Source organism: Haematobia irritans, chromosome 2, assembly GCF_050003625.1.
Source record: "Haematobia irritans isolate KBUSLIRL chromosome 2, ASM5000362v1, whole genome shotgun sequence".
NCBI classification, from domain to species: Eukaryota; Metazoa; Arthropoda; class Insecta; order Diptera; family Muscidae; genus Haematobia; species Haematobia irritans.
In genome coordinates, this window is record NC_134398.1 from 3,925,480 (window position 1) to 3,948,250 (window position 22,771).

Sequence of the window (22,771 nt, forward strand, 5' to 3'; positions counted from 1 at the left end):
TGAACTTATCTAGATGAAAAAAATCTTTGGCGCCAAATCATGGTCATTCTTACTATGGGTTAGTTCATTTTTCGTAAACAATAGTAAACTTTTTTTTCGGTGTGGATTCATGTAACACTCCACAAACTAACCTAACGGTCAATTATCGCATAATATTCCTTCATAGTTAGTAAAGGAGTTATTGAAGAAAACTAGTTAAACGATAAAGTAATATAGTAATACATCGCAGCTGATGCTAATCCTTCTCAATGTAAGACTTTTTAAATTTTTGTAATTTTCTTTATATATATATAGTGGAAACCAAAATACAAATGTTTGCGCTGCCTAATAAAAATACATTTTCTAAATATTAACTAAAAATATTGATATATCTCCCTATCAATACATCAAATGTTAATATCGAAATTTTTCCAATAAGCAAAATAGCCATTGATTATGGTTAACCCACCTAAATGACAAAGCTTTTCCCCTCCTTGTTTGTTGAAGATTATCAAAGTGTTTATCTACTTTAAAACGTGGTCATAAACATTGGATTTGCTTTGGTCAAATAAAGTGGTATTAGAATGGGTAGGGGCGGGGCGGTGAGAGGGGGTGATTTAACGTTGATGTTTGGCCAACAGTTTCATGCATTAAGCCATAAATACCATCACAACACTCAACCTAACTGAGGAACTGAGAAAGTACAATTTCAACGACACTCAAAGACAATTTCATTTTGGATCGGATGGCATGGGATGGAATGGGGCAGCAAGTGGCGGCAACATAATGGCTTTTACCCTGATACCAATATTTATGTGTTAACTTTCTAAGCTGCTACGATAATTGGAAATATAGCCTAGAATGACTCATGGACTTCTGTACCAGTGGCTATGGCTGTGGTCGTAGTGGTATTTCCCCTGTTGACATGCGATGCTCTTGAATGCTCAATGGATCTTTGGCCATTTATTCTATGAAATGACATTTCTATGCAAATTAACCTCCTCTATAGAGTTCGTGCATCAGCAGCCATGGTATTTACTTGGTGATGGCAAGCTTATGGATTCCAATAGAGGTTGATGCTTTCTTTTTATCTGCGGGCCATTAAGAAAGAGTTAAACTTGGTAATATTTCAAAATACGATTTTGTTATTTTATGGTTTTACCGTGACATAGTTGTTGGGGATTTATTTCTTATTTTTGTTTTGGTTGGTGAATGCCTTCGACAATGCTTAAATTTATATTAGGAAGCTGGAAATAACTCCCTCTAAAAATGCTGAAAATATTAACTCTAATCAAAGGGCGACCCTGCAAACACAATTTGGGAGTTCTGCCTAGCTCGTTACTTTTAATGTATTTGCCAAAATGATCTTCTAGGGATAGACTTCAGTTTCACTTCACAAGAAGTTCTTTCGAGGTGATATATATAAAAATTTTGCACCACTTCCGGATCCAAAAAGAACGCTGTTTTGGCTATGCTTTTTATTGGGGAATATCGTCATGTTTTCGCAAAAGAATCTGACAATTTGTTTGTAGATTTCATCATAAAATCATGTCATTGCTCTTGGTTATGCTTGTTTTTGAGTTTTTGAGTTCTCGTTACTTTGTTTTATATTAAACATAACTTATGTTGCATATTTCATATATTCATATCTCAAAATATTTAACAGATTTTGAGAATTTTATAATTTTATAATTTAAATAGCAAGAATCGAAAGAAAACAATGCCTATAATGCATGTTTCAACTGTTCAATTCCAGCCATCTTGATAGGATGTCTTTGTACAGAATAATAATTATCAATATAGATAGTAAAGAAGAAAGTAATTGTAAAACAACAGTATTGCTATTATCTTTAATTCCAATAAAGGCTCGATATTGTTAATTCGAAAGATAAACAATAGGTCTGGTTGAAGATAATGAAATGCCAAACCCCAATGCTAATGTCTATGAAAAGACCCTATTACAACATGATTACAAAACGAATTTTCCAATTGATATTGTTAACCAAAGGATTTCATCCTCACCCTAAAGCTTAAGAAAGACAAGGAGATAGATCCTATTTATATTCTCTACACTGTTAGAAAAATATGTTTTTCATATGTTTCGATATAAACAAAATGTGTTTCGGGCACAATTTTTAAACACAATATATTTAAGTGCAAACATGTAATGTTCTCAAACTAACACTAAATGTTTGGAACACATATGTTAATATGTTAGAATATATTATGTTTGGGGCATGCATGTTTCATAAAAATTATATGTGTGAATGTAAACATATATAAATTTACAAATTTCGAGTAAACATATATATGTTGTGATATTTTATTCAGAGAGAGAGAGAGAGAGAGTATAGAGAAAGAAATAGAGATAAAAACCGGGAGGGTTGACGAAAGATATCAAATTAACACAGCGAGAGAATCGAAAGAGAGCAATTTCTGTGAAACCGCTTATATGTTGTTTCGGAAACTGCTTTATGATAAGGCCAAAAATTGTATACGCTTAAGTGTAAATATTATTTAATTTAAGTCTAAATATTATTTAATTTGTGTATATTATAAAATTATTTATGTATGTTTATACTCGACCCCACGTTCTTCCTTTGTTAGAGTTTTTGAATACCTTCCAAAATATCAAACTTTTATACCAAAACCAGTTTTTTATTACAAAATTGTTATTTTTGCAATAAAAAAATTATATTTTATCCAAAAGCTCAGTCCATTTCGTTTATATCAAGCACCGTTTCTGACTGTAAATCTTTAATAACCCACATTTCGAAGTTTCATTATAAAAATTTATAGTATAAATATAAATATGTAAATTAAAAAAAAAAAAACAATTGGTGTTTGGTCGGAGCAGGGATTGAACCCACGACCCTTTGCATGTACGGCAGACATGCTAACCACTGCTCCACGTTGCCAACACATGTATGTTTCTGTTAAATAATGTTATGTTTGCATGGGCTCGTGGGCGCTGCAAACTATGCTATATAAATGTAACTTATAACGATAATTGTCTTCTTGTGACTATAACAGCTACGTAGCTCAGTGGTAGTGTGTTGGCTTACAAACTGTATGGTCCTCGGTTCGATTCTCGTCCAGGCGAAAGGTAAAATTTAAAAAAATTATAAAATTGAATAATTTCTTCAACATTATTTGTATTACAGAAAAAGGTGCCAAGAACTAAAAAATTTCGTGGAATGAGCACAATCTTCTTTGGGGAAAATTCTTCCAAGCATATAATATTTTTGGGCTCAAAATGCTTCCTAACATATAATATTTTCTCATATAACAAACATATTAATGTTTCGGCAGTATCCAATAATATATGTGCTTCCTGCAAAATATGTTTGGAACATATGTTAGAGAGGCGATTTTTTTTGAGGGTGTATACAAAAAAACAACAAGAGCTAGTTGTATTTCCAGTCATTGAGTACCATCATTGAGAAGTGGCAACATTGACCAATATATCCGTTTCAAGATTACATTTTTTTTGCAAAATTGCTATTGCAATCCCATTTACTTGAGTTGCTTTAGCATTCAAATTCCTTTCAAATTAAGGCCAATACTTACAATAGCTAGCTTTAATATTTTCAACGTTTTCGTTTTTGTTTTTGGAATTTGATTTTGAATGCAATGAAGTGCTTCCCAGAATTAAATTCTCCATTAGCATACAAGAAGAGATGAGGAAATTTGAGAGAAAAATCAAGTATATACGGTTGAAAGTTGGGCCAGGTTGAATCTTATTTACGCTCCACCATGGATTGCATAGAAATTTCTACTAAAGGCTATAATCCACAATCGAATTACATGGGTTGTGGTAACACTTGCCAATGGAAAGGTTCTTTAATAGTCCTAATATGGGATATATGTTAGACAAATAAGGCAGATTTTTTTTTTTTTTTTTTTTTTTTTTTTTTTTTTTATTTTATTTGGTATTCATATTCGCTACAATTCACATACTTAAACTAATAGCCTCAGCGCCCATATTGGCATATTTGAGGCAAGTAGGCAATCTAACATATCTTTTGCAATATATGAATTTTATAATTATTCTATTTTATCCAATATGATAATAATTATATTTCATACAAAACTAAAAAATTATTACTCGATACTACTTTAACTTTCTTTCATATCAAAAGTGTTTCTAGAGACTCAAAGAGATACTTCTTACAAGCAGATTTAAATACTGAAATATTTGGAACATTTTTCATAGTAGAGGGTAAATCATTATATAGAACACATCCCGCAAAATCTATTCTTTGCTTGGTTCTCTCCAATCTACAACGAGGCATTCTCAGATTTTGTCTACTCCTGGTATTCAAGATACTTTGATTCTGAGAGAATGATATAACACGATGACCAATTCCATTAAGTGACTTATATACGTAAATTAACAACTGGTATTCATGCAAACCAAAAACAGGGAATATTGTTTTTGCAATATCCTTATAGAGTGCAAGGGTTGAATATGTCAATGGCAAATTGTAAATACATTTGAGAGCTCTATTTTGCATACGTTGAAGTGATTTCAAAGAACTACTATTTTTATTACAGGCATATACAATAGCCAAGTAATTTAGGTGCGTTTGGATTAAGGTCTGGTATAACATTAATTTTGTCTTTAAAGATAGTTTATGCCTTAATTTGAATAAGATTCCAATTGCTGGCGCAATTTTTCTCTTAATATCACTAATGTGCATATCCCACGCTAAAGAACTCTGTAGCGTAATCCCTAAATATCTGACACAGTGACTTTCATTAATCAAACGCCCATCAACATAAAGGCAAAAATCGCCGTTGCGTGCTTGAGAATGTGGTCTGAACCGAATCACCTTTGTTTTACTTGGGTTAAGTAACAATCCATTTAATCGGGCAAATTCAAATATTAGGGCGGAATCCCGTTCCATTAGAGCCCTCAGGACAGTGTCACTTTTATATGGGTAAAACAAGCACACATCATCAGCAAACATATACAACTTTCCTGCAAGTCCAAGATTCTTAAGATCATTCAAATAGATTGAAAACAATAATGGTCCCAATCCACTACCCTGGGGAACTCCATATTTGACGTCACCTATAAAGCTCCTAGCAGTATTAAGTTTCACATATTGTCTCCTATTCGAAAAATAACTTCTGAATAGTAACAGTTCATTGCCTCTAACACCGTAAAATTCTAACTTCTTAACCATAACACCATGGTCTACTAAGTCGAAAGCCTTAGTAAAATCAAAGAATATCCCAGCTACACCTTTGAATCCGTCATCAAGACCCTTACAAATATACTGCACTACACTCAAAACAGCATCTGCTGTCCCACAGCCTTTTCGAAACCCAAACTGGAAATCATACAATAGTTTGTTGGTCTCAAGATAAGATGAAAGTTTCTCAAATAAGATTCTCTCAAATATCTTGTCGATTGCTGAAAGAATCGTTATTGGTCGATATTTATCTAGACTGGATGCCCTAGGTTCCTTTGGTATTGGAACTACCTTATGCATCTTCAATACATCTGGATACTCAGAAGAACTTTTCATCTTATTAAAAATTTCTACCAAGACCGGAGCTATTTCCTCAGCACATTGTTTCACAAACTTCGGAGAAATGTTATCATAACCCGTACCCTTATTTACGTCTATGGATAATATAACATTAATAATATCCTCTAATGTAACATCATCAAGTTTAAATACATTCATAACCGCAGAAAGTGTCCTGAGAGAATTAATGTTATCATTAGGACAAACTAAAATCTGTCCCTTAAGATCCGAAACAGCAGTAAGAAAATATCTGTTAAACGATTCAGCCATTGTCTCATCACTCATTACATTTCCCTCAGAATCATTGAGACTAATTCTATCTGTACCTGATCTACCAATAACATTATTAATGAAAGTCCAACACTTCTTTGGATCATTTCCAAAACGACTTAAATTCTCTCTATAATACTCCTCTCTACACTTCCTATTTGCATATCTCACAATCTTACTTATCCTTTTCAAAGCATCTTCAATCCTTTTTCTCCGTCCCAACCTTCTCCTCTCTCTCAACAATTTCTCCTTAAAAATAATTAAATTCTGAAGATTTCTGCTGACCCAAGGTGTCAATTCAAAGCGCATTAGTTTCCGCGCCTTCTTCTCCGTTTTAGAATCAATAATTGCCCTCTCCATACTATGAATCAACTTCTCCGTAAGTCTAGACGCATTCAATAATCCATAATTCTCCGGTAAGCTAGTTTTCAATACCTCTTTTGCCTTCTCATAATCATAGTAGACTCTGGATACTTCAACGTGCTCCTTCGAATAATTTCTAGAAGAGAATTTACACGATATCATATTGTGATCTGAAAGTTCACATTCGATCGAATCGATATACAAACTTTCAGCAAAATTGCTAAATACTTGATCAATACTAGATCCACTTCCAGGTCTTGTAACCAAATCATGACCATTGTCACAATCAAAGTTCTGAAACAAATTCAATATATCAACAAAATTGGGATTTCGAAAATAATCAACATTGGAATCTCCAAGTACAATAATTGGGTTTTGTGCATTATTACTCAACAGCACATCCATCATATTCATAAAGTTTGATACACAGCATTTCTGTGACCGATAAAAAGATACAATTTTCAATTTCCTGTTATCTATTTTATAATTTTGTAGTGTTATAGCAATAATTTCAACGAAACATTCACTTTTACAAATATCTAAAGAAAATTGCAAATTCTCCCTTATATACAATGAAGTACCACCATATTTATCATCTCTGCAACAATGTATACTTGCATAGCCAGGTATCTTATATAGTTGTAGCAACTCTTCACTAAACCATGTCTCCTGAATTGCGATAATATCTGGGAGTTTAGAACAGCTAGACATCAGCAATTTAAATTTATTAAATTTGTCAATCGACGAAACACTTCTGATATTGATACTAATAATATTAAAATAATTGGAACTTAAGCCGCTGGTATACTCAATGAAATTTGAAAACTTTTTGAAATATTGATTTTTAATCATAATTACTTTTAATTTTTTTTTTTTTTTTTAACTAAAATATAAACAAATTACAACATATTATTTGATCTTGCTGGAGACTGAAACTCTGTATCTTCATCGTCGTCATCACCTGGTTCTTCATAGGGTTCTCTGTTGTGCACCATTGATCTTCTACCCCAGTGTTTATTTGTTGTTGCATCCAATAACATTTTGTCCACATCTTCCTCACATCTGACAATCAGCTGTCTTGAGATTTCGCTCTTCTTGCAAATAACTCTGCCATCTCTCACATATATGTATTTAAAACCAATATTTATTTTATTTTTAATATTTTCACACCTCAGTTCTTAACCGGTATATATAGAGGAACCGATATGCGCGGTTTATATGGCGGCTATATATATAATTATGGACCGATATTAACCAATTTATGCTTGGTTGTTAAGAGGTAATATACTAACACGACGTACAAAATTTTAATCGAATCGGATGAAATTTGCTCCTCCAAGAGGCTCCCGAGGTCAAATCTTGGAATCGGTTTATATGGTGCCTCTAATAATAATTATAGACCACTGTATGCATTATTGTGGGAGGCCATATACTAACACAACGTACAAAATGTCTGATCGGATGAAATTTACTCCTCCCAGGGACTCCGAAACAGTTTTGCCAGAAGGGAAATTCTACATGTAGGACTTTTTATACCCCCCACCATAGGATGGGGGGTATATTAACTTTGTTATTCCGTTTGTGACACATCGAAATATTGCTCTAAGACCCCTTAAAGTATATATATTCTGGGTCGTGGTGAAATTCTGAGTCGATCTGAGCATGTCCGTCCGTCCGTCTGTTGAAATCACGCTAACTTCCCAACGAAACCAGCTTTCGACTTGAAACTTGGCACAAGTAGTTGTTATTGATGTAGGTCGGATGGTATTGCAAATGGGCCATCGGTCCACTTTTACGTATAGCCCCCATATAAACGGACCCCCAAATTTGGCTTGCGAGGCCTCTAAGAGAAGCAAATTTCATCCGATCCGGCTGAAATTTGGTACATGGTGTTAGTATATGGTCTCTAACAACCATGCAAAAATTGGTTCACATCGGTCCATAATTATATATATATAGCCCCCATATAAACCGATCCCCCGATTTGGCTTGCGGAGCCTCTAAGAGAAACAATTATCATCCGATCCGGCTGAAATTTGGTACATGGTGTTAGTATATGGTCTCTAACAACCATGCAAAAATTGGTCCATATCGGTCCATAATTATATATAGCCCCCATATAAACCGATCACCAGATTTGGCTTGCGGAGCCTCTAAGAGAAGCAAATTTCATCCGATCTGACTGAAATTTGGTACATGGTGTTAGTATATGGTCTCTAACAACCATGCAGAAATTGGTCCATATCGGTCCATAATTATATATAGCCCCCATATAAACCGATCACCAGATTTGACCTCCGGAGCCTCTTAGAAGACCAAAATTCATCTGATTCAGTTGAAATTTGGTACGTGATGTTAATATATAGCCTCAAACACCCATGCAAAAATTGGTCGATATCGGTCCATAATTATATATAGGCCCCTTATAAACCGATCACCAGATTTGACCTCCGGGGCACCTTGGAAGAGCAAAATTTTTCCCATTCGGTTGAAATTTGGTACGTGATGTTAGTATAGGGTATTCAACAACCATGCAGGAATTGGTTCCTATCAGTCCATAATAATATATAGCTCCCATATAAACCGATCCCCAGATTTGACCTCCGGTGCCTTTTGGAGAAGCAAAATGCATCCTATCAGTCTTTAATAATATATAGCTCCCATATAAACCGATCCCCAGAGTTGACCTCCGGTGCCTTTTGGAGAAGCAAAATTCATCCGATCTGGTTGGTACGTGGTGGTAGCATATAATATTTAACAACCATGTGAGTTGAAATTTGTGGATGACAGTCTTTCGTAGAAGTTTCTACGCAATCCATGTACTTGTTTTTATTTTTTGTCGTCTTGTAGGGACGAAGGGGCACAATGTAGGGACTTTTTCACTCAACACAATTTTTAATCATTTTTACATTTTGGTGGCTCTAGAGGAGGAAATTAGAAGACGGCAAGGATTGATCTTTAACAATGTGTGGTAACCACGGTTACCACTCGTGCCATTTTAAGAAAATCTTACCAGAAATCTACCAAACAAATATTTCTACGGAAAATTTTCTCAAAATTTTATTTCTATAAACAATTTTCTCAAAAATTTTATTTCTATAAATTTTGTTTTCAAAATTTTATTTCTATAGAAAATTTTCTCAAAATTTTATTTGTATGGAAAATTTTTTCAAAATTTTATTTCTATAGAATATTTTCTCAAAATTTTATTTCTATAGAAAAATTTTCCAAAATTTTATTTCTATAGAAAATTTTCTCAAAATTTTATTTCTATAGAAAATTTCTCAAATTTTGTTATAGAAAAGTTTTCCAAAATTTTATTTTTATATAAACTTTTTCCAAAATTTCATTTTTAGAAAGATCAGATCTACCAAAACATCAAGAATTCTACAAATCTACCAACCGAAAAAATCTAATATTTGGTAGAATTATTCCAACAATGTGGCAACCGTGGTGGTAATACAAATTTATTTTTAACCTAATATACGTTGCATTTTCTGATGTTTTAAGATAATAAAGTTTAAATTTAACCAAAAAGATTGTAGGGGAAATTGTGGGGAAATTTGTTTGGGAATGTAGGGGAAAGTATGGAACTTTTTGTCCTTGTAGGGTAAACCGAAAATTTTCCCTGGCAACACTGTTTCCAAAGTCAAATCTGGGTATCAGTTTATATGAGTGCTATATATAATTATGGACCGATATGGGATCAATTTATTTATGGTTGTTAGAGGCCATATACTAACACAACGTACCAAATTTCAACCGGATCAGATGAAATTTGCTTGAAGGAGCAAAAGGAGGGCTCGCAAGCAAAATCCGGGGATCGCTTTATATGAGGGCTATATATAATTATGGACCGATATGGATCAATTTTGGCATGAATGGTAGGGACCATATACTAAAACCAAATTTCAATCGAAGCTGATGAAATTTGCTCCTTCAAGAGAATCCGCAAGCAAAATCTGGGGATCGGTTTATATGATGGCTAACCCCTATATTCATAAAAGTTTACGTAGACTTTAAACCTACTATTGCCATACAAATTCCTTCGATAAATTGTCAGTAAATTATTATGAATACGGGCATAAATATATAGTTACGGACCAATTTGTCTAAAAATTTCAACCGGATCGGATGAAACTTGCTTCTCCAAGAGGCTTCGCAAACCAAATCTTGGGGTCGATTTATATGGGGGCTATGCGTAAAAGTGGTCCGATATGGGCCATGTGTCATGTTTCATGTTTTATGTCCCTATCTTGTTTCGTTCGGAAGCTAGCGTGATTTCAACGGACGGACGGATATCGCTAGATCGACTCAGAATATATTCTTTATGCGGTCTGAGGCCATTATTTCGATGTGTTACAAACGGAATGACAAAATTAATATGCCCCTATCCTATGGTGGAGGGTATAAAAATAAGTGAACAAGACAGAAAATTAGCCCCGCTCAAATTTTATGTACCCTCCACCCTAAGAAAAAATACTTTTCTCCGGAACGAAATTTTACACAAAGGAAAATCTCCTTTCTTATAAAATATTTCCTATGGCAGCAATTAAACCTGCATTAAGAGCAAACGATGCAACGATTATCTCTAACATTTTTTGTTTGTTTTTAAACAAATATTTTTAGCGTCGAGAGCTCTTTATAACCATTAACTGATATGAACCAATTTTTGTACAGATTTTAGAGGCCTTCTAATTTCAACCAAATCAGACAAAATTCTTTCTTAATTTTCGAAATTTTTAAAATTTGTTTCATTCATTTATATTAAATTTATTTTGAAATTCTCCATTCCTATAAATTTAATATTATTATTTTATTTTATATTTCTATTTTGGTAACGTTTCCTCATTGTAACTTGTGAATGTTGCTGAAAATGTTATCGAACGAAACTTATTGTGAATTGTCATAACTTCATAGCTAGAAAATCTGTCCTTAAATTTTTAAAATATATTTCATAATTTATATTAAATTCACTTTGGTAACATTTCCTCAATGTGAACGAAACTTATAGTGAACTGTCATAAATGCATACATAGAAAGGTATGAAATCTGTCATTCTTTCACTTTCACTCTCGCTCTCTTTACATCCATTACGTTGAGGATCTTCTCACTCCCCACACTGATATCTGTTTAATTTGTATTTTTTTTCTTGAAGTTACTCACATGTCAAAAGCCCAAAGATATACAGAATGTGGCCTGAGACCACATTCTGTATATCATTCGATGCGTTACAAACGGAATGATAAAACTAGTATAGCCTCCCCATCCTATGGTGGAGGGTATCAAAAACCATTCAAGCTTCAATTCAAATGTACATTTCTGTAAATATGTTCGGGTGCCATGTTGCAACTGCTATTGCTATTATTTTTAATGGGAGCATCAGCATCATTCGTTTGTATCAACATTTACAGCCGCCTGTTGTTTACTCTTACTCTTGTTGTTGTTGTCTAAAAGAAATTGCCTGAGAAGTGTAGTGTGTTATTGTTGTTGTTGTTGTTTTCTATTCGCCTCCATGTTAGCAATGAGAGCCCATTTTTGGGGGATATTATGTGCAAATATGCATTCAGCTAAGGGAAATTTACATTAGAACGACAAATCGAGCAGTTAAACACATGGAGAAAGAAGCAAAACAATATAAACACGGTTACTATATTAACTTGGGAATTAGACATATGTTTATATGTTGAGAAAAAAAATTATGTCGGAAAAAAGAAAAATTGCTTACAATTCATTCATATACGAGAATATATTTTTTAATACAACGTTCACAATATGCCCGAAATTGATTAAATGTGGATTTCGGTTGAAATCTTTATTCATTTCAGCAGACCAAAAATTACATTATAGTAGTGAAACAGGTTCGAGGTGATCATATTGCTTTTCTGGGTGAGCCAACGTCAATGTCGAATTGCTGTTATATGTCCGTTCTTCTGTTCACGTTTTCTTGGTTTAGAGAACTCTTATCCTAAATTTTATACCAATGTAGGAACATATTTTTATTTCGAATAAATTCGACAAGAATTAGTCAAAGCTTTCATTTTGATGGAAGCACTTAAAATGTTAGTGTTCATACTGTAGACACTACTATTCTGCACAAAGTTGTAAGAGCAAAATTCGGCGCTACTTCTTTTAAAGGTGTAAGTAAGTTATTACGCACTAATTATTTTATATATTCAACGTCCGACAAAATATGGAAGTGCTGAAATTAGCGCGATTTCGTTGCACTATAGTAAGCGGGTGCTTCCTCCTTCGCTTACCAAGTTGCACTTCTGTAAGCAAGAGCTTTTTGTGTTTTTTTATACCCTCACCCATAGGATGGGGGTATATTAACTTTGTCATTTCGTTTGTAACACATCGAAATATTGCTCTAAGACCCCATATTCTGGGTCGTGGTGAAATTCCCATCCTTCCGTCCGTCTGTTGAAATCACGCTAACTTCCGAACGAAACAAGCTATCGACTTGAAACTTGGCACAAGTAGTTGTTATTGATGTAGGTCGGATGGTATTGCAAATGGACCATATCGGTCCACTTTTACGTATAGCCCCCATATAAACTGACCCCCAAATTTAGCTTACGGATCCTCTAAGAGAAGCAAATTTTATTCGATCCGGCTGAAATTTGCTACATGGTGTAAGTATATGGTCTCTAACAACCATGCAAAAATTGGTCTACATCGGTCCATAATTATATATAGCCCCCATATAAACCGATCCCCCGATTTGGCTTGCGGAGCCTCTAAGAGAAGCACATTTCATCCGATCCGGCTGAAATTTGGTACGTTGTGTAAGTATATGGTCTTTAACAACCATGAAAAAATTGGTCCGTATCGGTCCATAATTATATATAGCCCCCATATAAACCGATCCCCAGATTTGGATTGCGGATCTTCTGAGAGAAGAAAATTTCATCCGATCAGGCTGAAATTGGGTACATGGTGTTAGTATATTGTCTCTAATGACCATTCAAAAATTGGTCCACATCGGTTCATAATTATATATAGTCCCCATATAAACCGATTCCCCGATTTGGCTTGCGGAGCCTCTAAGAAAAGCAACGAACGAGTACGAACGAACGATTTTGTGCGAAGAGATATTAGTAAAAATAAATAAGTTGTGTTTGAAGGATAAAGACGTGTTTTACGGACGATTCAATTCATTTTGTGTTCTCTTGTTATGTGTATTGTTGAATTTAATTCAAGGTAAGAACAACTTGTGTGGCCAGCAACGCAGACCGGGCCCAGCTGGTATACTTATAAAAATAGGAAGACTGTTACAAATGTGTGTCCATTTCATAATTTTTAAAGGCAATATATTACCGCTAGCTAATAGTACTTTAGCGCTAAAATGGTTCCAATATTCGAAATTATTATGTGCATTCTTAAGCGCACTAAAGTTGGAATGGGTTCCTCATGTAAATGTACTGCTTCTGAAAGCGCTGAATTTCATACAAAGACGAAGCGCATTGAATTGGTGCATTTCTTTATAAATTCATTAGGGAATTACTCGCAAAGGTATGCGCTGATTGACTTAGACAGCTGAAAATTCAGCAGGTTTTTTGCAAATATTCTTTGAAGTGAATTAAACTAACACATCTCTTAATTTTTTTCGAGTATTCCCAATTTTTATAGCCCTAAGCAAACTCGACCAGTGTAAATATTTTGTGGTTACTTTTTATACCCACCACCATAGGATGGGGGGTATATTAACTTTGTCATTCCGTTTGTAACACATCGAAATATTGCTCTAAGACCCCATAAAGTATATATATTCTGGGTCGTGGTGAAATTCTGAGTCGATCTAAGCATGTCCGTCCGTCCGTCCGTCTGTTGAAATCACGCTAACTTCCGAACGAAACAAGCTATCGACTTGAAACTTGGCACAAGTAGTTGTTATTGATGTAGGTCGGATGGTATTGCAAATGGGCCATATCGGTCCACTTTTACGTATAGCTCCCATATAAACGGACCCCAAAATTTGGCTTGCGAGGCCTCTAAGAGAAGCAAATTTCATCCGATCCGGCTGAAATTTGGTACATGGTGTCAGTATATGGTCTCTAACAACCATGCAAAAATTGGTCCACATCGATCCATAATTATATATAGCCCCCATATAAACCGATCCCCCGATTTGGCTTGCGAGGCCCCTAAGAGAAGCAAATTGCATCCGATCCGGCTGAAATTTGGTACATGGTGTCAGTATATGGTCTCTAACAACCATGCAAAAATTGGTCCACATCGATCCATAATTATATATAGCCCCCTTCATTAGCGTAGCTAGACAATTTTCCTAGGGGGGGCTATAGCCCCCCCTAGCTAAAAATTTATAGACTGAACTTATAGGTTCAATTAATGTTTTATTTCATAAAATTGAATAAAAAATTAGACATCAAAATAACTCGACAATTAATTTATAATAAAGCAACTAAAAGTAGTTCCACACTTTTCCCAGCAAAAAAATTTTGAGTTGTTCTAAAGGCAAAACTTTAAAAGTACTTCCAAAAATGTCCTCAATTATTTTAACTACACAGGAAGTTTTTTTACTTCATTCTTTTCATATTTTAATGTGTAATTTTTTGTTTTCTTTTTTTCAAATAGTTTAAAAAAGAGTAAGAATAAATAAATTGGTACAAATTATTCAAATTTTGCCACAAAACTGCTAAATCCATTATAGGAAAATCGATAATTTTGGAAATTATTCGAGGAAAAACGTTTCAAACAAGCGTCAGAATGCACTAAAAATCATAAAAACAATATAAAAATTATTTATTTGGGAAAATATCTCAAAATTTTTTAATTCACATTCAAAAGACTGTATTCGGATCTCACCTTAAGAAGTGATGCAAATTCATTGCAACGGCTGATGAAACGGTGGACATTTGTCCTATGACAAGCTCATATTACATTCATTGCTTCTCCGCCAATTTTGCACCACTTCTAGACCCAAAAAGAACAAAATGTTCTACTTTTTGGCAACGCTTTTTCGCAGCATTATTAATATATTAATTTATGAAAGAATAGTTTTAATATCAATTACTATTTTTTAAATTAAATTGACTAAACTAAATCTATCATAAGTTCAACCACAGCTTTATTTCATAAATATCTGACTTCAAACATTGCCATCGGCAACTGCTACCACAACCCAGGTAATTCGATTGTTCATGAAAGTCTTTAGCGGAACTTTGTGCGATTGTATATACTTGTTTAATTTTTATAAAAATTAAAAAAAACTATTGACATTTATTGAAAAATGGAAAATCATAAATAGAGTTTCAAATTCTGGGGGGGGGGCTAAAATTTTTCTGGGGTGGTCTAAGCCCCCTCCCCAGAGGCCTTCCTACGCTTATGGCCCCCATATAAACCGATACCCCGATTTGGCTTGCGAGGCCTCTAAGAGAAGCAAATTTCATCCGATCCGGCTGAAATTTGGTACATGGTGTTAGTATATGGTCTCGAACAACCATGCAAAAATTGGTCCACATCGGTCTATAATTATATATAGCCCCCATATAAACCGATCCCCCGATTTGGCTTGCGAGGCCTCTAAGAGAAGCAAATTTCATCCGATCCGGCTGAAATTTGGTATGTGATGTTAGTATATGGTCTCTAACAACCATGCAAAAATTGGTCCACATCGGTTCATAATTATATATAGCCCCCATATAAACCGATCACCAGATTTGACCTCCGGAACCTCTTGGAAGACCAAAATTCATCTGATTCAGTTGAAATTTGGTACCAAATTTCATCTGAAGACCAAAATTCATCTGATTCAGTTGAAATTTGGTACGTGGTGTTAATATATGGCCTCAAACTCCCATGCAAAAATTGGTCGATATCGGTCCATAATTATATATAGGCCCCATATAAACCGATCCCCAGATTTGACCTCCAGAGCCCCTTGGAAGAGCAAAATTCTTCCCATTCGGTTGAAATTTGGTACGTGATGTTAGTATATGGTATCCAACAACCATGCAGGAATAAGAAGTTTTAAGATACCACAACCCAAGTAATTCGATTGTGGATGACAGTCTTTCGTAGAAGTTTCTACGCAATCCATGGTGGTGGGTACATAAGATTCGGCCTGGCCGAACTTGCGGCCGTATATACTTGTTCTTATTGAAAATTTATTTTTCTTTTAAACCACAGTTAACCTCCTAATCTCGAAACTGATATCGTGAAGATAAAACCACTAGCCATAAAGGAGTTATAATTTTTATGGTCAAAATATTCCCCGTAAAAACAATACTCTTGGTATTATTTACCAAACTGGCTTATCATTGAAGAAATTAATCACTAAAATTTAACAAAACATATAAGTATATTAAAATCGTGGTTTTATTATTATTCATCTTAAGATAAATATTATGACTTAAATTTCCATAAATAATCTTTTAATAATGATAATTAATAGTTTTGTTATATTGAAATAATAAAATTGCTGAAACCTTTAAACGTTGACCTTAAGATACAATGCAACTCACAATGTCCATAGGTTTAGAGCCTCCGCACTAAACTCTAATAGACCCATGTGAAATCTCATAAATTGCCACATCTTTAAGCCTTTTAGTCGTTGGTGACATTACTCGAAAATTGTATTTGTGTTGTGAGATCATCGAACCATTATTCCATCAATCGATTTAATATCAAACAGAAGGCGTTGGCGGTTATTGTCATGGCTGAATCGCTATAACAATTTGTCTAAGATGTGCAACTAATCCTCTTAGATTTATTGGATTAAATGTTATTCGGTAAAAAGTGGAGGGGATGTGGTATTATCAAAAGACCCCTAAACTATCAGACATATCTGCCATTACATAGATAAAGATACAAAGGGCAAAGACTCTCAAGATATAAGCTTCACTATTTAGACAATCGCAAATCATGAAAAATTTTATTTTCAAAAATTGAAAGCTTAAGTAAAATTAATTTTACAATACAACATTGTTTCTTTTAATACAACTAAAAGTAGGTCATAGCAGATGCAAGTAAATGCCTAGGGGCCTAAATAATTATGATATAGAATGGTGATCATCTTATCTCAGTTCTCTAGTTCAAAGGGTGAGAGGTTGTTTGAAGAATTTTGACGAATTATTAACCACCAAGTGAACAAGTATGAAAGTGATATGGTGTTATGCCAAGATATGTAACAATGTACTTGAAATTTTATTTATTGATATGCAACAAATATGGCTATGAAGATGTTTTTGCAAATTCCTTTATTTATTCAAATATTATGTTTAACAATCAATGTGAACTATTGTAAAATGTAATTTTCTCCAACTATTCATAATGTGCACTTTCAATAATGCTGATGAGCAATTTTATTACAGCAAATATCTTGAAATATTTTTAATCATGTCACATTCATCATTTACTTCGTGTTTTCCCGTCTTTCATCATAGTTAATTTGATGTATAATAAAATTTATTTCACTTATAAATAAAGTCAAGTACTGGTATACCTGATTGCAATTAGAGCTTCAATGCGAATGCATCCTTTGAATACGGAGATGTTGACATTTCATTATTTAATTGAAATCTGTTTGTATTACATTCTTGTACATCATCAAACATGGGGGAAGGTTGACGGAATCTGAATATAAGGGCTCATTTAAGGTGTATTACAATTTCAGAGTAGGGGAGTAGTGGAAATGGGACAAATTAAAAAATTAAGTTATCCAAGTAATATGGAACAAAAACCACAAACTATTTTTATCACATATAGCACTAGTTTCATCCAAATATTTACAGATATGTAAATTAAACAAATTTATATATGTCCCTAAATACTGAGTTATGAATTTGAATTTGAACCATGAATTAATATTAACTGAATTTGAAATTTTTTATGTGCAAATATTTTGATGCCTTAATGCCTTATTGTGAATTGCAGTTCCAAGTATCTCGCAGAATTGCAATCGAGCGAAATATATTGTAATTTTCCCCTACTTGCGAGTTAGTACACTATTATCCAACTCGATTTACATGTAAGGAGGACGGCAGAACTAACACTTAAGAGCTGGAGAGGACAGCCTGCAGGCATACTGAAATTCTGGCCTGGCAGTATAGAGAGACGGATCATATGGCCACAGAGCATGTTTATCATCACAAATCGACATACATTATACCAAGTATAGAGGAATGGGAAGACAGGAGGATACCCTTCGGAACACTGAACATGTATACCGACGGATCAAAGATGGAGGAAGGAACGGGCAGCGGAATCTATTGTAGTTAACTGGGGATAATGGAGTCTTACATAATGGATAGTGATTACAGTATTTTTCATGCTGAAATTTATGCGACCACAAAGGCTGCTGAGTCGCTGTTGATGAGGCCGTTAATCAGAAACGATATCAGCTTCTTCATCGACAGTTAGACAGCTGTAAAAGCATTGTGCAGTGCTGATATAAGGTCTAAGGTAGTCAGCCGCTGTCGTGGAGAACTCAAGGTTCTCACTGAACAGCATAATATAACTCTGTGCTGGGTACCTGGGCACTATGGGATATTAGGAAATGAGGAAGCGGGTGTGCTGGCTAAGGGGGGAGCTCGTGGAACGGATACAGGATTACAGGATAGAGATAAAATATGATGAACTATGGCGAAGAAGCTGTGTCTCTTCGGATGGTTGCGAGCAAAACAAGTTGATACACCCAGAGAAGGAATAAAGGGTGATACGGTCCAAATTTGGTCAAGTGAAAACGCGTGTAAATCGGTGAAATCGTTTATTTAAAAAATCAAATTAAATTTCTTTTTCAAGTTCAATTAGTATAAAATTCAGGAAAAATATTCAGTTAGGCTTTCGCTTTTCCAAATCCGAATTGCCGGGCCTCACGCTTGACACCTGCCATCAGATTTTCTACAGCCACCTTGTCCACCTTTTTCGCCGCAGAAAGCCAGTTTGCCTTGAACTGCTGCTCGTCCTTAGCAGTTTTTTTTTTGGTCTTCTTTAGGTTCCGCTTGACAATAGCCCAGTATTTCTCAATTGGGCGGAGCTCTGGCGTGTTGGGAGGGTTCTTGTCCTTTGGAACCACCTGCACGTTGTTGGCGGCGTACCACTCCATGGCCTTTTGACCGTAATGGCAAGATGCCAAATCCGGCCAAAACAGTACGGAACAACCGTGTTTCTTCAGGAAAGGCAGCAGACGTTTATTCAAACACTCTTTCACATAAATTTCTTGGTTGACAGTCCCGGAAGCTATGAAAATGCTGCTTTTCAAGCCACAGGTACAGATCGCTTGCCAAACCAGATATTTCTTTGCGAACTTTGACAGTTTTATGTGCTTGAAAATATCTGCTACCTTTCCCCTTCCTTTTGCCGTATAAAACTCCTGTCCCGGAAGCTGCTTGTAGTCGGCTTTGACGTAGGTTTCGTCGTCCATTACCACGCAGTCAAACTTCGTCAGCATCATCGTGTACAGCCTCCGGGATCGCGCTTTGGCCGTCGTATTTTCTTTATCATCGCGATTTGGAGTCACTACCTTCTTGTAAGTCGATAGTCCGACTCGTTTTTTGGCTCGATGCACGGTTGTAGACGATACACCCAGCTTATTTGCGGCATCTCGGTGAGAGAGGTTAGGGTTTCGCTTGAAACTACCGGCAACTCTCTTTGTTGTCTCAGCGGCTTCCGGTTTTCGATTTCCCCCCGATCCAGACTTCCTGGCTGTCGGCAAACGTTCCCCAAACACTTTAGTTACATTTGTAACGGTTGATTTGGCAACTTTTAGCGATTTTGCCAGCTTTTCGTGCGAGTAGCTCGGATTTTCGCAATGCGTGAGCAAAATTTTGATACGCTGCTCTTCTTGCTGGGACGGCATTTTGACAACTGAAGAGTGAATTCCAAAATCAAAATAGGATCAACATTCTACACACACACACACCTTCAAAATGAGGGGTGTTCAGGTTTTTTAAATGCAAAATTGAAAGAAATACGTCAAGTTTATATTGACCAAATTTTGACCGTATCACCCTTTATTTTGCTATTCTTATTCATAGGACTAACTATACTTCTTTGGAAACTATTTAGAGATCTCCAAAGGGATTTAATAACTAAAATAATAACATTGATTTAGATTTTTCAATTTCCCTAAAATGCATTTATTACTATTTTTGACTTAATTTATTTTTGAAATTGCTAGTCTGTAAGGAATATAGTCCAAACACTGAATAAATAAATAAATAAATTATTATTACACTTAAAGATCGTTTTCCATTCAAATTTAGTGCATACGAATGTAATTCAAAGAATTTCTCATAGCATTTCACACATCCATCATCCAGCTTCTTCTGCTTTGTCCTGTGGCATAAGACAACATGGTTGTCTATGTTCGATCTAAAGCAAGAACATGCCACATTTGATGTCCTCAATGTTTCCTTGCCTTGGATTACTCCACGACCAGAGAAAATGTGAAAAATTACTGCACCACACAATTCACTCAACTGTCTGAATGAATTGCCATCTTTCCCTCAAATCCAAATTCCATACTTTGGACATCTACTGGGTCATTGTTCTTCTCGATGATGTGACTTTTGATAGGATCAAATGGAGATGGAGGCCCAAATGAAATTTAATAAGGAAGTCTGTCACAGTTTTGCATGCATTATGCCTCTACTACAAAGAGCCATGAAGTCATGTCGATCCATTGTCACATCATTAGGATGGCCCATAAAATTGGCAATTGAATTAAAATGTGTAGAAATTATTCGTTCTATGAATCGAATGGAAATGAATCGTAATTGAGTTATGTGCATGTCATTCGAGAATATTTCGGGTTTTGAAATTCAATTGAAAGTTTTCTATTTGCATTTGATTTGCATAAAATTTAAGGCAATTCAATGTGAGAATTATTTTGGGAATAAGGCATGACATAAAAAAATACTTGGCAAATAAAACAAACATTTATAGAAATGTGATATTTTGCGGTCACATTCTATTGAGAGGATATTTTTGTATTGCCGAACAAAATTAAAAATTACAAATTGACCCATTGCCACGTGCTTTATAATGATAATATTTTCGAAAATAGCTATACACAGTTTAAGGCCCGGATTGCAGCCGCCGAAATATCTCCCAAAGATATGTGTGGGAAGGAATATCATTTTCAAGTTCTCACCATTTCTTAAAACTCCGGAAGATTACAGATATCGCCCCCCAAAATGTATCACAGATATTCGGGAAGTGCATTTTGGAAAATATCAGAGATCGTCCTTGAAAAGACTCTACCTAACCCAATTGGTTACTTCATACCAACGCTTACCCAATTAAGGCTTATGTCATAATTTCTGGAAAGACACCAATTTCTGTGAAAGGCTCTACGTTATATGCAACATATTAATATCAATTCCACAATTCGCTCTACGAACTTTTCCCTTATCGGTCTTACCGATCAAATAACGAATGATTGCTCCTCGTAATTATAATGGCTACAATATTGGTTACTTTACTGTTCTACTGTAATTGAAACATTTTCTCTGGGTCCCTGCTCGAGCGCCAATATTTCCCGCTGTTGATTGGATTAGCTAGCGCAAACTCCAGACTAAAATAGCTGGAGAATAAGGCAATTAGACTGAAGAAGAGCTATGCGGCACTGTATGCGTGTCAAAGGCTGGTTGGGGGACGTTGGGGAATGAAGCCCTCCCTCTTTCACTGGCTGTTCACGGCAGTTGTGAGACCGTTGGCTACCTATGGATGCCACTTACGAACCATCAGTATCACATACAAAAGTTCAACAGAATTAACAGGGCGGCCCTTATTTACATGACTGTCGCAATGAGCACAACAACACCATCACTAGAGGTACTGATGGGAGTCACCCCGCTGGATCTACATATCAGAAATGATACTCATTAGGCTGAAGAGCCTGGACTCGCTCGAAAACGCGGTAAGCAGACACACGGAACTCGTTGCTTCAGTTGGGCGAGATATTAGGACGGACTTTATGGCGACTCAACATGTATAGAGGATTGGAGAGAGGGACGCATACATTTTGGAGACCTGCATATACGGATGATTCGAAAATGAATGAGGGCACTGGCAGTGGTATCTACTGCGAAGAGTTGGGTATCAGGGATTCCTACAAGATGGGTGACGGATGCAGCATCGGAGGATGTATTTGGCATTGCGAAAGCTGCGGAACTACTGTTCATGAGGTCGATATTCAGGAGCGATCGAGAGTCAGGCAGCGATAAATCCGAACATAACGACGAAGATAGTCAGCCGCTGTCGTAGAGAGCTTAGAGCTCTCACTACACAGCATAATATCACTCTGTGCTGGATACCTGGACATTATGGAATAATGGGAAATGAGGAAGCGGATGCGCTGGCTAAGAAGGCGCACGCGGGACGAACAATATCGTTACAGATGTCTTCTCTTCCTCTATCTTTACATACTTACAGGATCAATGTCAGATACGATGATTTATGGAAGGAAAGTTGGACTTCATCTGCGAGCAAACCAAACTGATATGGGACGACAAGAGCCGTAGGTTACGTTAGGTTAGGTTAGGTGGCAGCCCTATGTATCAGGCTCACTTAGACTATTCAGTCCATTGTGATACCACATTGGTGAACTTCTCTCTTATCACTGAGTGCTGCCCGATTCCACGTTAAGCTCA

At 35.5% G+C, this 22,771-nt stretch overlaps 1 protein-coding gene across 1 annotated transcript; it reads right to left on the reverse strand.

The window, feature by feature from the left end:
- Positions 1-835: 835 nt before the first annotated feature.
- Positions 836-7,192, reverse strand: LOC142223056 (uncharacterized). Its single transcript, XM_075292950.1, has 4 exons — positions 7,056-7,192; positions 4,154-6,855; positions 1,019-1,070; positions 836-947 (listed from the first exon to the last, which is right to left on the reverse strand). The coding sequence occupies exons 1-4, from the start codon at positions 7,190-7,192 to the stop codon at positions 836-838; spliced, it is 3,003 nt and encodes a 1,000-aa protein (XP_075149065.1).
- Positions 7,193-22,771: the final 15,579 nt, after the last annotated feature.